At 38.6% G+C, this 16,642-nt stretch overlaps 1 protein-coding gene across 1 annotated transcript in view; it reads right to left on the bottom strand.

Moving 5' to 3' along the window:
• The window catches only part of WNT5B (Wnt family member 5B), a 151,054-nt gene that overhangs the window by 83,301 nt on the left and 51,111 nt on the right, over positions 1-16,642 (bottom strand). The window contains exon 2 of the mRNA XM_043967889.1: positions 16,374-16,473. Within this exon, the coding sequence (XP_043823824.1) occupies positions 16,374-16,460 (87 nt within the window). The 5' untranslated portion in view covers positions 16,461-16,473. The remainder of the gene's footprint in view (positions 1-16,373; positions 16,474-16,642) is intronic.

Below are 16,642 nucleotides of genomic sequence, written 5' to 3'. Positions count from 1 at the left end.
AATTCTTCTATCATTAACAGACAATTATTCCCTTTCAGCAAAGCAGTGTCCTATGAAGAGTCTGCAGCATGGGGTCTTGTGTTTTCTATAAACATAAAAACATAGGTACAAGAAATAAAGCCAACTTTCTATATATATCTGGCAGCTGAAAAATCCAGTGGCAAATAGGATTTAGGTGGAACTTGTCAGTAAATGTATTCATAACTCATATATTTTTAATGTAATAGAATGATATTTCAATATAGTAGAATTTATTGCTCCCTAAGGAATGATGGAAGGGACAATTTCAAAGAAACCTGGAAAGGCTTATATGAACTGATGGAAAGTAAGGTAAGCAGAACCTGAAGAACAATTTCTTTTTCTTTCTTTTTTTTTTTTTGTGAGGCAATTGGGGTTAAGTGACTTGCCCAGGGTCACACAGCTAGTAAGTGTTAAGTGTCTGAGGCCGGATTTGAACTCAGGTACTCCTGACTCCAGGGCTGGTGCTCTATCCACTGCACCATCTAGCTGCCCCTTTTTTTTTTTTTAGTGAGGCAATTGGGGTTAAGTGACTTGCCCAGGGTCACACAGCTAGTAAGTGTTAAGTGTCTGAGGCCAGATTTGAACTCAGGTACTCCTGACTCCAGGGCTGGTGCTCTATCCACTGCGCCACCTAGCTGCCCCTGAAGAACAATTTCTATAAAGAGTGCCTAATCATTTTACTTTCAGACAGATGAAAGGAAGTTCTACTACATGCCGTCCGTTATAGGCAAAGAGAAAATCAACCTCAGAGCAGAATCAGCACATCAGAGAATTTCAGTCAGAAGGGACCTCAGGGGTCATTTAGTCCAAGTTGTACCAGCTAAAACAGACTTTTCCCTGCAACATGCCTGCTGAGGAGTTCTCTAGCCTTTGTATGAATACTTCCAGTGAAAGGGGATTCTGAACACTACTTGTTCAGGCAGTCTGTTACATTTTTGGATAGTTCTTATCATAAAGAAATTTTACCTGATATCAAGGTATAATTTGACTTTTGTAGACCAACAAAGAAACTCCAACCACCCAGATTAGGTAATCTGACCCAATCTGCTTCCTGTTTTTTTATTGGTTTTCCTTTGACCTCTGATGAGACCACTAGGCTAGATTTCAAGTGAGTTATGCATTATTTGCCCCGAAATTAGACAACACCTTGAGAACATGACTCCATTTCAGTTGGCACCCTAGAGGTGAAGTCTCCAGATGTCATTACCAAGCCCCAGAGCCAATTATTTGCCATTCCTTGATACATTTCTACTCTTGACATATCTAATAATCTGCCAGACACTTCCAGAGAGACCAAGTTGAGAATGTCTTCCCACCCTGCCATGGGGACCAAACCAAGCCTGTTGATGCCAATCTGTCCTTCATATGCAGCCCAATTGCTTTTCTGCTTTCAAATCCTTAATAATGGTTTCAATAAAAATCCTCTTTTTGTGGGAAAAAAATCTCAGCTGGATGTTTTAGGCCTGAACACAACGTTTTCCTTCACCTCAGAAAGCCTCTACTCAAGCCTCGTGCATCTTTTATGCTGCATATTGTCATGAGAGGAAAGAATGGAATAGAGGAAGAATTCCAAAAATATTTAGAGATTTGGGCCTGTATATGTGCCGACCCCATGTAAGCCCTAAATTATAAAAAAACTATTCTCCCCCAAAAGAATCATATGTGTGGAGAAAGCATTTTTTCATTAACCTTTATGGTTCACCTGAAGGAAAGATTCCTATTGGGTGAAAAGAGAAAGAGGATATCTGATAAGATTTAACTTAATATTCACAAGCTTTCTAGGGTAAAAGGTCATGTTCCCAGATATACTTCCTCCTAAATATAGAGCCTTTCCTCCCTCAATATACTGAGCATATATCTATCAGACTTTCTTCTTTTCCAAGAACATAAAAAAACATATATAGAGAGAATTACACTATTAAAATTTAACATATCGGTCCTTTTTATGTGAGTTTTTTCTAGGAAGAGATCTCTGTATTTTGTAAAATTTCTTCTATGTGTTTCACAATGGGGTATTCATTAATAACTGATGATATACCTTTTACTGCTGAAAAATCATCTTGTTTTATATTCACAGTTTGGATTCTCTAGAAAAGATATCTCATCCTTCTAATCAAAGTTATTTGGTCATGAAGAGTTTTAATGGATTTGTGATCTCATCAATTTACACAATACACACAAGGGTGTATATTGCAATCTATTCATGCCTTTACATCTTTTACTTCTGTCTATGTCCTCTTGTAAATTCTCTTCCTGCTGAAGGTGTTCCTCTAGATTAGTGGTTATTATTAACCTGGGGTCCATGGACCCCATCAATAGTTTTTAGATAGATAGGAAAATATTACACCTTTATTTTTATTAACCTCTAAACTAAAATTTGGCATTTCCTTCAATTATGATTTTTTTTTTAACTCACACTATTCTGAGAAGGGAACCATAGGATTCCCAAGACACAAAAAGGGTTAAGAATGGCTCTGAATATTATATACTAATGGAGTATGTCTGATTATTCCCTCTTCCTTCTGCTCATGTGGCCTTTGTCCTTTCCAAGTTATTCATCTTTCTGACATACTTATGCGTTTCAATGTAATTCTTCATAGGTAGGGGCAGCTAGGTGGCACAGTGGATAGAGTACTGGCCCTGGAGTCAGGAGTACCTGAGTTCAAATCTGGCCTCAGACACTTAACACTTACTAGCTGTGTGACCTTGGGCAAGTCACTTAACCCCAATTGCCTCACTAAAAAAAGGGGGGGGCAGCTAGATGGTGCAGTGGATAGAGTACTGGCCCTGGAGTCAGGAGTACCTGAGTTCAAATCTGGCCTCAGACACTTAACACTTACTAGCTGTGTGACCCTGGGCAAGTCACTTAACCCTGATTGCCTCACTAAAAAAAAAAAAGAAAAGAAAAAGTAATTCTTCATAGGTAATATATTGATGCCTACTCATATCCCCCCTGTAGGTGGTTTAGTGTAGTGGAAAGGGTGCTGGGCTTGGAGTCAGAGTGCCTAGCTTCACATCCAGGCTCTACCTTTTTTTTTTCCTGGCCACTAGGTGGGGCAATAAAGTGCTGGTTTTAGAGTCAGGATGAGTTCAAATCTGGTCTAAGACACATACTAGCTATGTGACCCTGGGCACATCAGTCACTGAACGCTGTTTGCCTCAGTTTTGTCATCCATAAAATGAGCTGGAGAAGGTAATGGTAAACTCCTCCAGTATCTTTGCCAAGAAAACCCCAAATGGGGTCACAAAAGTCAGACATGACTGAAAAACAACTGAACAACAACTCACATCAATCTATCTATTGATACTTCAGGATACCTCAACAATAATTCTTCAGACTGTAGTATTCTATTATTTGCAGCTTTAGAGCATTACTAAAAATACTGATATTTTTAAAAAGAGGGGAAAGCTTTGTTTCAGGGAAAAGCTCGGAATCACTGGGAAAAAAGCTGCCTTTTCTAAAGGCAATCTAGCTTTTTCTTCCTCTTTTATCTAATTCTGATTCTAGTTTGTTGTCCATCTACAGTACCTGTCAAAGATATACTAATAGACCATCTCTATATAGGGGTTGTCCATCCAACTACATATGATCGTCTGAAAATGTTGTTGTTCAGTGGTGTCTAACTCTTTATGACCCTATTTGACGGTTTCTTGGCAAAAATACTGGAGTTGTTTGCCATTTCCTTCTCTAGCTCATTCTACAGATGAGGATACCAAGGCAAATAGGGTTAAGTGACCCAAGTCTTCCTGATTCCAAGTCTGCCACTTTGTGCCACCTAGCTGCCCAGTCTGAATAATAGATATTTTAAGGTATTTTTTTAATCTACTTGATGAAAAATTTACATATTTCATATATTGTCCAAATACTACAGAGCCTTTTATTTACTTATTTTTTGCAGGGCAATGAAGGTTAAGTGACTTGCCCAGGGTCACAGAGTTAATAAGTGTCAAGTGTCTGAGGCCGGATTTGAACTCAGGTCCTCCTGAATCCAGGGCTGGTGCTTTATCCACTGTGCCACCTAGCTGCCCCTGAACTCAGGTCTTTCTGACTAGTGCCTTATCTACTACACCCTAAACTTAGGGTTTAAACTGAGGGTCACATGACTGAATGTGGGGGTTGCAAAAACCTGGCAACTGTAAAAGGTTATATACTTTATATATATAACTACTTTATAAACCTATACGTAGTCATGTAAAAATTTCTGGGGCAAAAAAGGGTTGTGAGTGGAAAAAGTTTAAGAAGCCCTGTACTACACTATGCTATTTTACTTCTTGTTAAGACAACTTAAGGCTACCACTCTTACCCTAGAAAAACAGGAGGAATTTGCCCTTGGTTCAAGGTATGAGGCTTCACTCACTCAAAAGTCATAGCTCAGGAGTCCACTGGAACTAGACCCATGGCTTTTTTGGTAGGGAATTTCTGAATGAGGAAAATCCTTTCACCAATGCAGGTTGGTGCCTTCTTTCAATCATAAAATTTCATTTAAAGAGTTCTCTAAAGCATTTGAATGTGTTCATTTAACTTCAGTTAATGAAGTTAGATGATATGTTGAGAACCATACAGCCAGTATGTATCAAAGGCGGGGCTTGAACCCAGGTCTTCCTGGCTCTGAGGCCAGTTCTCACTGTGCCAAGCTATATCTCAGGAACTCCATACCAGCTTATTTACTTTTTTGTGTGTGTGTGTGAGGCAACTGGGGTTAAGTGACTTGCCCAGAGTCACACAGCTAGTAAGTGTTAAGTGTCTGAGGCCGGATTTGAACTCAGGTACTCCTGACTCCAGGGCCAGTGCTCTATCCACTGCGCCACCTAGCTGCCCCAGCTTATTTACTTTTACTAGCCATCCAGAGAGTAAATTAAAATGTATGGCTCCTAGGGGGCGATACGAATAGGAATTTTTCAGATAAAGAAATCAAAGCTATCTTAGTCATATGATAAAATGCTCTAAATCACTATTGATTAGAGAAATGCAAATTTAAAAACCTCTGCATTACCACCTCATACCTATCAGATTGGCAGAGAGAAAAGGAAAATGATAAATATTGGAGAGGAAATGGGAAAATTAGGACACTAATGCACTGCTGGTGGAGTTGTGAACTGATCCAACTATTCTGGAGAGCCATTTGGAACTACACTCAAAGGACAATCAAACTGTGCATGTCTTTTGATCCAGCAGTACCTCAACTAGGTCTGTATCCCAGAGATCACTTAAAAAGGGCAAAGGACCTACAGGTACAAAAATATTTATAGCTACTCATTCTGTGGTGGCAAAGAATTAGAAATTGAGGGAATATCCATCAATTGGGAAAGGGCTGGATAATTTGTGATATTATGAATGTAATAATACTAATTGTACTATAAGAAATGATGAGCGGGCAAATTTCAGAAAAATGTGGAAAGATTTACATGAGCTTGATGCAGAGTAAAATGAGTAGAACCAGGAGAACATTGTACACAGTATTAGCAACATTGTGCAATAATCAACCATGAATAAAAAAATAAACAAAAATCATAATCAACCATGAATGACTTAGCTCTTTTCAGCAATACAACGATGCAAGACAATTCTAAAGTACTCATGATGGAAAATGCTTTCCGCATCTAGAAAAAGAACAGGAGTCTGAATGCAAATCAAAGCATACTATTTTCACTTTATTTTTTCATGTGTCCCTTTTATTCTGTTTCTTTTTTCACAACATGACTAATATGGAAATATATTTTACATGATTGCACATATATGACCTATATCAAATTTGCTTATTGTCTTAGGGAACCAGAAGAGGAGGAAGTGAGAAAGAAAACTTAGAACTCAATATTTTTAAAAAATGAATGTTAAAAATTATCTTTATATGTGATTGGAAAAAATAAAATACTATTTCAAAAGAAAAAAGTATCCCTTTGTTTCATATTACTTGATTTCTTATATTCTGTTTCTCTACTACAATGTGTTATCTCCCCTAGTTTTCCATTACCTACAGACTTGATAAGTATGCTATCTTTGCCTTTACCCAAGGCACGGACAAAAATGTTAAACAGTCAAGACCCCTAGGGCAAAGATCTCCTTCCAAGTTAACATCAAATCATTAATGACTACTCTCTGAGTCCAACCATTCAACTAGTTATGTCACCTAATTGTACCATTGTCTAGCTCTAGCCCAAATCTTTCCAATTTATTCACAAGAATATCAGGGGAAAACAGTTACATGCTTCCTGAAATTTAGGTAAACAATAACTATTTATAATCTCCTATATCTACCATTCTAGCAAAAATGGTTAGTTCAGCATGAACCTGTTCTTGATGGCAGTTCTTTGTGATTGTTGCTTTCTTTTCTAGATGTTCATTACCCATTCCTTTAATAATACTTCAAAAAATGTTCCCCTAGGAAGCAAAGATCACTAATCTATTGTTTATAGACCTTGCAATTTTCTGTTTGTTTTTATTTTTTTAAATTAGGACAATATCTGTTTTTCTGCAATCCTGCAGTATTTATCCTGTTCCTTCACAATCCTTCAAAGATCGTATTTTCTACTTCTTTTAGTACCTGGTGATCTGAATGCATGAAGTGGAGCCATGTACTATTTCCCTTCTTATCTTGAGTATTATCTCCTTATTAATCAATTTTTTGTTCTGTCCTTTCTAGTGCAGACATTATTCTTTTAGGCAAAGAAAAGAGAAGAAACATAAAAGTTGCCTTCCCTATGTCATCCCTTCTTTGATCTTCCTCTTTAATAGTAGAATTTCCCCTTCATTATTTCCTATCCCTTTTGGTTTTGTTTTTGGGTTTTTTTTGATGGGGCAATGAGGGTTAAGTGACTTGCCCAGGGTCACACAGCTAGTAAGTGTCAAGTGTCTGAGGTCGGATTTGAACTCAGGTCTTCCTGAATCCAGGGCTGGTGCTTTATCCACCGTGCCACCTAGCTGTCCCCATTTCCTATACCTTTTGAAAGATGAAATGATCATTAAAAGCATGTAGGGAAATTATTTTCCCTGCTTTACATGGAGAAGAAGCTTCAGTTAATTTCAAGAGAACTGGAATCCCCTCCTTCATTACTATATCATACCACCATGTAGGCTTGTGAGCTATTTTGCAAACTCATCATCTATTTACTCTTTCTGTGTAGATAATCTGTTATATACTCTAATAACATCACTTCTGTTTCTGCCTCTTTTGATTTTCCCACTAAATCCTCTTCACTTTGTTTCCATGCTCCTGGACTTCTTCACATAATTATATACTTTTTTTTTTCAGGGCAATGAGGGTTAAGTGAATTGCCCAGGGTCACACAGCTAGTAAGTGTCAAGTGCCTGAGGCCAGATTTGAACTCAGGTCCTCCTGAATCCAGGGCTGGTGTTTTATCCACTGTACCACCTAGCTGTCCCCTAAATACCATTTTCTTAAGCAGCTATTCACTTCCCAAATTTCCCTGTTTCTTCTAAAGACCCTGCCTTTAATCAGCAGCAGTGAAGAAAAAACCATATGTGCTCCTATGGTCTTCAATTTCTTGCCCAAAACCATACTCTTTAGCAACATTCTAGATTTTGCTTACAAATCTCATTTGCTTTTATGCGAAATGTATAGCAGTCATTTGCTTTGATAATTCTTCAGAGGTTTTCTCTCATGTCCTGGACGACATAAGTAGAAGTCATATAGTTTGATAATTATAGGGTAGTTTTCTGTCACTTCATTGGATATATGTCACAGGAAGTCAGTAGATCTCTCTAATATTATTAGTTCTCCACAGGAGGAAGTCACCAACCACTGCTACTCATTTTTTTCTTTTTTTGATCCTTACTAGAGAATCTCTCATTCAAGGGTAAATATGAATAAACACCATCATTCCTTGAAAAAAAAGCAGCTGATTGCTCCTCCTTGGGTCTGTATTCCACCTCTTGAGATTCTTATTCTTTTTTGTTTTAATATGGAAATTCTTCTTCCATTTTTCATAAGGAACACTATTCTTTCTGATACCCTGAAGAGATTAAAAAAGGTATTTTTCAAACTCCCCTACCTTTTCCTCAAGAAAATTAGCCTGTATCTTGAGAATAAACAACAATTACTTGATCATGGAAGAAAGACAAATAGCATATACTCTGAAGATCACTAAAAATTTATCCCTGCTCCTCAGTAATTCCAGAGGCAGTCTTCAGTTCTTTGTCATTCTTTTTTTTGGGGGGGGGGCTGAGCAATGGGGGTTAAGTGACTTACCCAGGGTCACACAGCTAGTAAGTGTCATGTGTCTGAGACTGAATTTGAACTCAGGTCCTCCTGAATCCAGGGCCAGTACTCTATCTACTGCACCACCTAGCTGCCCCTAATTCTTTGTCATTTGTGGTCAATATCCCTGGAAATTTTTTTCCCAATTAACAACAAACAGCCTGCTCTTCTTCTGAGGTATGAATGGTATACCTTCATGAGGTCTTCAGTCAGAAGTTTTATTGTAGAGAATATAATTGCTCAGGTATTAAGGGTTGGACTAGAGAAGTTCTCTGAGGTCCCTGTGATTCTGAGCATCTTTTAAAAAATAACATTGTAAATATCGTTTCTCTCTAAGCCATCACAAGAGTAGATACCTATCAACAGATCCTTCCAAACTTATAGGCAACTGAGATAGTTAAGGAAGTTAGGATAGACAGGAAGGAAGGATAGTTAAGAACCAGGCTCATCAACTGGTGTTCAAAAAAACAACCTTGAAGTTCATATTATGCAAAAGTCTTTCCCCTCCCCACAAATCACAAAGGCAAAGATGTAGGATACTTCTCTCTTCCTTCCACTTCACTCCTTCATAATGTCCTTTTGTCTGTTCTTGATGTTTATTTAAACCTGATTTATTCTGATGTTAGGCGGGGAGAAGGTTAGGAGTGACTATCCAATGTGACAGTGTGATCTAGCCAGGCCCAAAGTTCTTAGGGATGGCTGAGATCAAAATGTCACCTAGAGATTGCCATAAGTACCAAGTGAAGTCAGAGTGCCCACCCTTCCCCCAAGCAGAAGGTGAAAAGTCCCTTCGAGGCAACTTACAACAAGTTCCTCATTTGTGCTTTTGTTTGAAAAGTTCTCCACTTTATAATCTCCAGTAATTTTGTTTTTGTTAAAGAATAAGCTTTGTGGGAAGAAGATCAAATATTGAGAGTTTCCTCCTTGCAATTCAAGGAAAGTTATAAGCAAACAAAAAAAGCTTGTTCTGGTGTGTATATGATTTGTCATGTCTCCATTTTGAAAAAAAAACAAAAAACATATGGGTAGGTTTTATAAGCAAGGCAAAGTGCTCTGGGCTGCTTGCTTCTTACTGTATCTTTATTATACTAATGAACTTCCAAAAGGGAGAGTAGAGATCATGTGACACCTGCATATTACCTTCATTATTTCCTTAGGTTCCAAGCACAGAAGCAAAGACAAAAGTAGTGGTTCACTTATCACTCTGCCAACCAAAGAAAATTGTACCTAATCATAATGAATGCAAACTCTATTTTCCTATAAAGAAAAACAACCAAGAAGAATGTTTCACACAACTGTCAGGTATAGATAATCTGACAAGGAGTATGGACAAATGCCAACATTTTCTTCCCAGGGGAAAGCACAGACATGGTGCTGGGGGTGGAGTGAATTACCAGCTAGTCCTGTGGTGAAAAGCAGATAGATGGACTTTTCAGTACAAGTGGGAAAACTGTGATGCATTTAAAAGATGGATGAATTTAATGCCAGGATTCAGAAGGTGCAAATATATAGACTCATTCAAAACCCCTTCAAAAGTTGCCACTGATTATTTCTCATTCGATTTATTGCAAAAATGTCAGCATGCACGTGCTTCAGTTCCTCCAGAGGCATATCAGCTACTTGGTCTTGGATAAACACTATGCGTAAAAAGCACTAACAGTAAAATTAATGTTAGCAGATGGTCTAAGAATTGTCTTATTCTCAACATTCTGCCTCTTTTCTACCAGTGCCACGATCTCCGACCATGTATGCTAAGATTCAGTGACACTGAGTTCCTTGCTGTTCCTGAAATCAAACACTTCCTCTTTTGACTCCAGGCATTTTCACTAGCTATTCCCTTCTTCCTCTCCATCTCCTGACTTCCCTGGCATTCTTCAAGTCCCAGCTACAACCCCATTGCCTTTCCTTATCCCCATTTAACGTTAACACCCTCCCTTTATTGGTTACCTCCAATTTATCCTTGTTTGTACATAGTTGTTTTCATGTTCTTTCCTCCATTAGACTGAGTTCCTTGAGAGTAAAGACTATCTTTGGCCTTTCTTTGTATCCCAGTCCTTAGCACATTTGGTACATAGAAAACACTTAATAAAATGCTTTTTTTTTTCTTTTTTCTTTTTTTTTTTGTGGGGCAATGGGGGTTAAGTAGCTTGCCCAGGGTCACACAGCTAGTAAGGGTTAAGTGTCTGAGGCCAGATTTGAACTCAGGTACTCCTGACTCCAGGGCCGGTGCTCTATCCACTGCGCCACCTAGCCGCCCCTAAGTTTGCATGTTTAATATGTAGTCACATAGCAGGGATCTATAATGCATTTCATCTCTGTAAGGGTTAGAGGGGTCCTGAGGGTTCCCACAGGGAACTAAATCAGAGGCTGGACTACCTTAATCACAGCAAAGAAGATGGTGCTGCCTATGCAACAGGTGGGAAAACAGATGAGATTCTGTGCAGTCATGTAGATTGGCTATTCCTCTTTGCCTCTGACCCTTGAGGAAGACAGAGAGGAAGTGACTGAGACTATTGGAAGCCATGAGGCCACTCTTCTGCTAATTGCTGCTACGACATAAGTTTGGAGAAGCTGGGATAGACTACCCAGGAGTGCAATACTATAGAAGCTGAGATCTTTGGGCAAAAAATAGAGACAAAGATTTGTGGAGGGGATTATAGATTAGGACTGGTTTGGTAGTTGCCATGAAACCTCTTTGGTAGTCAGAAGGTGAGTAAACCAATCTGATCCCTGTCATTCCCCTTTATTTCATTGCTTCCCCTATTCCAATTTAAGACCTGGAGCTGGACCCTGGACAGAAACAATCGCTCTACCCACCATCCCCTTTTCACAACTTACAGGTACAGCAAGGGCCTGGAAAAAGCACGTGGGGAGGAGAGTACAAATGGTTTCTTTGGAACTTTTTTATGTTTAATAAATCATGTAGCCAATGAAAACTGCATGCCTGTATAACATAAATATACAGGTTCAAGACTGATCTAGAAAATTTCCTAGATATAAGGTGAGTAGATTTTCCTGTAATTTTTCAAATAATCCAAGTACATATGTCAACATCTCTCATTCTAGGTTGAGAACCAAGGCCAGGGAGGCTTTGTTTCCTGTACAGCCTCTTGGAGCAATTCACTTGTCAGGTAAATAGCTAGTGAATCTGCACATGTGTCAGTGAGACCTTGATGACAACACTAGGCTGATGGCTCAAGTATGGTACCACCTGGTGGGCAAACTTTGAAACTGTATTGCCTTGGTGGTTAATGGTAAAGTGACACACTGTCTTCCTAAGGCAGTACACAAGCCAGTGTGGTATGCTACTCCTGCTGCAGCATCTCAAGTGGCATCTTGGATACCCAGCCTGAAAACACAGGCTGTATCATGTAAAATCATAGAAAGTATTGTTATCTAATCTATTTAATATATGTTATATTTAATTTAGAAAATGTTCTAGTGAATAGAGTGCTGGGTTCAACTTCCCTCCTCTAATATTTGTGAGTATATGACACTGGGAAAGTCTATTAACCTCTATGGTTTCAGGCAACTCCTTAAGACTCATCCACTAAGTCATAGATGGGTATGTGGTTGGTGAAAAGAAGTTTCTACACTGATGAAATATAGTTCCTGCACTGATGAAATCACAAATCCTTTATTTAGTCACATATGGAAGAAGATGTGAGAAGACTGTCACCTTACTTCTCATATTTTGAGAATCTATTTGTTGAACAAGTCAGAATACAACCCTTCAATGGTTTCCTTTGTAATTTCTTTATCTTTAATGAATCACGTAACTAATGAAAATTGTTTTAGTGACTTAAGTATATGATCTTCAAGTGTTGCTGTGGTCAGAAATATCTATCATCATTGCCATGCTGTCCATCATCAGGTTGTAGTCTCCTTACCAAAAAAAAGTTATTTATGGGAAAAGAAAATCTTCTCTTCCCATAAAAGAAGGCAGAGAACATAGTATGAAGATTGAGTCAGATCATAACTCAAGGACATCATTTGTAGATGAAACTGGAAGGAGAAAAACAAATAGATGTGAAATGGAGCAGATCTGCTGACATTTCTGTGGTGATCTGTTCTCATCAGAAAAGATAGTGAAATACCTCATTTAAGATTTACCAACTCCAATATCCAACATATTGTATGAGGAAGGGGAAGTGAAAATAATTAAAAACACGAAGTTAGGAAGAATAGCAATGCCTACAATACTTACATGTTAAAAAACTATGCTTTTTTTTATAAGAGGGGACTTCTATGGGGGGTGAGTTAGTGGGAAGTGATAGAGATGCAGAAAAAGAAAGAAGAGGGTAAAACATGTAAAAAACACAAGAAAAAAATAAATTCAGAAGGGGCTACAAATAGGACAATTGTTAGAATTTCATATATTAGCCAGTTTCATATGTGAGCCTTTTTGTTTTTTGTTTTTTAATTAGAATGTTTGTGTTAGTTGGTGGCTGCTAAGTTCATAATCAAAAAGAATTTTTTCTTTGCTAAAAGACTGTACCTGATGAAACACAGAAGAAACACAAGGAAGGCAAGCCAGCTTAGCACCCCACAACCACCTTGACCACCTTCTTCCCTTAGACCCTTATGGAGATAGTCTGTTCCCCAAATTACCAGATCTACTTCTGGCACAGTCACCATAGCCATCCCCGAAGGGGACAATCATCCTGGAGAAGGGGCCCATCTTATCAATATGCAAAAAATGCTGACCAAATGCCAACAACAGGTAGATAGGCACAAAAGTCCTGAGCAGCTTCCAGGCCTCATTGTCATCATCTGAGGTGACAGTGCCTGTGGAGAAGGACCCGGCCATCCTCACTAACTGCTACCCACAAAGAAGGCAAGCCAGTCTAGCTGAAAAAGGCAAGGACAGAAAGTGGCATGTGCCAGGTGGGTCAAACCACCACTACCACTTTTTACCAACATCTCCCCTTAGACCCTACCCTGAACCCAAGAACCTTGGGAATGGCTCTCAGCCATCACCCTGGGAAGATCACCCTATGCGGGTGCTTCCATCTGTCCTTGCAGGTGCTACAGGAACATCTGTTAAAGACACAGAAAAGAAAGTTCTTGCCACCAAAGTCCTTGGCACTGTCAACATCAGAAACATTTGATTTTATCTATGGAAATGACATTAAAGAAGAAGCATTACCATCCACTTTGCTACTGTATCTCAACAACCATAAGACTTGCAAAACCTTCTGTATGTGTCATCTCCCTCATTAAGAAGTGAACTCGGGGCAGCTAGGTGGTGCAGTGGATGGAGCACTGGCCCTGGATTCAGGAGGACCTGAGTTCAAATCCGGCCTCAGACACTTTACACACTTACTAGCTGTGTGACCCTGGGCAAGTCACTTAACCCCAATTGCCTCACAAAAAAAAAAAAAAAAAAAGAAGAAGTGAACTCATTGAGAAAAGGGACCGTCTTACTTTTCTAATCATATCCCAGCACTTAGAATAGTACTTTGTACTTAGTTGTGTACAAATAAGTGTTTCATTCATTCAAGAAATCTATGCTGGAGGTGACATATTTTTTTTCATTCAAAACAAATAATTTAATTTAAATAACATAACAATGAAAAGAAAGATCCAGCTCCCCTTCCCCCTTACTTATGATGGTATACTCTTCCACAATTTCACAGGTCATTCCACCAATGACGGACGAAGGAGAATGCCACATATGATCAGAGAACACATATGAGAGGGCACACAACTAAGACACAAATCAACTTAAGTTCCTAGTCCCAGCTGGAACTCATCTCTATATCAAACACTGCTGCTTGCTGTTCCTCTCTTAGGGTTGCTCATCTTGGGATATCATCCAACTGCAGGCTATTGTGTTGTAAAATGACTGTGTCTTCTCTCTGTTCTGCTGCCACCTTCTGGCCTGTCATCTATTGTTGTCTCTGAACTGCTGATCCTCTTCTGCACTCTGCTAACATCTGCTGGTTTTCTATCAATTGTAGCTGTTATGAGGCCTCTTCCTGAAAGGAAGGCTCTTTTAGATACAGCATCAAACATTCTTGGACCTCTTTCAGTGAGTTAGACTCCACAGTCACCCCCAACCACCCACAAAAGACAGAAAAAAGCTTCAGTCTTAGATTTCAGTGTGCATTTGAACCGCTTCATTTTTGCCTCCTATTCTTGCTCCTTGAACTCAGTCTGCTCTTTTATTTCAGGTCACAGAACACCTTCCAAGCATTATCAAGCTCTGGAGGTGACAAAATTTTAAAGTCACACAGAGACCAATTTTCAAGATGAGTCAAAGGTGAAGTTTGTAAAAGAATGGAAAAAAATCACAGTAATATTACCAGAATAAAAGGCAACAATGAAAACCTCCACAACTACCAATTCATGAGCCTACCTTTTCATTTCTATAAGATCTTTATGAAAATGTCTCTGGATAAATCAAAAGTATCCTTGATAGATATATTTGCATATGTGCATGCAACCTGTTCTCTTCATATGTAATATGAGGAAATTTTCCAATTAATTGTCTACAGACCATGTTTTGACAATCATACATGAAATGGAAATAAAAAGAATAAAAAGCAAACAATTATTTATTATTTGCTATTTTTTAAAAAGGAATGTGACTCTGTGGAGCAAAATGCAGCTCAAAGTGTCTCAAAATCATACAAGTTTCTTCTATAATGGATATGAGCATCATAAGCCTGAGTATCAGCATTAGAGGGACATATGCTGGAGAAAGGTGCTTGTGACTATCATAGATCTCATTTGTCAGGTCCAAAAAAGGAGAGGCTTTCCCTATTAATGAATAGGTTCTACAGACGCTCTTATTTGTGGTGATATTGTGCTCAGTGAAATCCATGGAGATTCAAAAGAGATCAGCCTAGCTATCTAAATAGGAAAAATAAAGTGGATCACAAACATGTACTGCCCCAATTATCACAAATAGTTGAACGGGTAATCCATTGATTAAGTACATAGATCTTGGAAAGGCCCCAGAATGAAATAAAAGGAAGAAAGTAAACCAAATTTCATTTAAGAAATTGCATAGCAGTTTAAATTATCTCAATCTATTATCCATTGCAAAAGCCCATTGTTTTAATACCAATATTCTCCTAACAATACTATATAGTTTTGAAAAATGGGACACCACAACTGCCAAAGAATCACAATTCCAAGTAATACAAAAGCATGTTGGGAGAAAGTCAGATGCAGCATATTTCCAGTGATGAATTTTACATGTGGTAGGACATAAATAGGACAGTGGAAACAGTTCTGGGCTTAAAGTCAGGAAGACCTGAGTTCAAATCCTACTTCAGAGACAATCTGTGTAATCCTGGGCAAAACCTCTCTCAGCTTCAATTTCCTCATCTGTAAAAGGAGGGGGTTGGACTCAATGTCCTCTAAGGTCCCTTCAAGCTCTAAATCTATATTCCTAAAATTCTAGGTATGAAAATAAGGTGAACCAGTCATGTATCAAGAATGAAGGATAGGGGCAGCTAGGTGGCACAGTAGATAAAGCACCAATCCTGGATTCAGGAGGATCTGAGCTCAAATCTGGCCTCAGACACTTGACACTAGCTGTGTGACCCTGGGCAAGTCACTTAACCCCCATTGCCCCGCCCCCCCCAAAAAGAATGAAGGATAACTGATAGATTACCTAAATATGCAGTGTTATCTACAAGATGTTAAAAGAACCAGTGGAAGGCCTTGATTGTATTGGGTGTCTTCTCTGTGGAGGACTTATAGAAAAACATGAACAAGAACCATACAGGATAAGAAAGTATGGATAAGTTTCAATCAACACTGTTGAAGAGATAGCACCTATATGGATATCATGCTGCTATTGAAGTATTTAATAACTAGTTTATTTAGTACTAATAATAAATACTGCCATAATTCAATCGATTTGTGGGCTCATTGATGTGAGTATTCCCTCCATTGGTGGAAATTGCAACCCATCCACACCTTCTGCTCCTATTTAATTCTCATCTATGATCCTTCACAGAGGTCTTCATCTAGGTGCTTCATGGGTTTAAGCAGTTTAATCCTCATGATTCCTATATGCTAGCCATCACTCTTGCTATATGACTAACCCACCTCTTTTTCCAATAATACATTTCCTTTATGATAGCATTGTTGTTTATGCTAAAGTCTACTTGCACCTACCATGCATCTTTCCATTGCCCTCTGGGTCATCTGCAGGTTTACTTCTTTGATGATTGTGGTGTTCGAATACACACAACCATACATCATCAGGAAAACATTTCTGTTAAAAAGATAGTGTTTTATGTCAATGAGCAGTTTGGGACCATTGAAAGAACAGTACAATCTAGACTACTCCTATTTATCCTGAACCCAATTCACTGCCATTTGAGGATAATGTACTGAAGCACTACTTTAAACTAATCCAACAGCAAGTATCAGCAATGTTCAAC

Source organism: Dromiciops gliroides, chromosome 5 (assembly GCF_019393635.1).
Source record: "Dromiciops gliroides isolate mDroGli1 chromosome 5, mDroGli1.pri, whole genome shotgun sequence".
Classification (NCBI taxonomy): Eukaryota; Metazoa; Chordata; class Mammalia; order Microbiotheria; family Microbiotheriidae; genus Dromiciops; species Dromiciops gliroides.
Note: the sequence above shows the minus strand (reverse complement) of the source record. Positions and strands in the feature narration are given on the sequence as shown.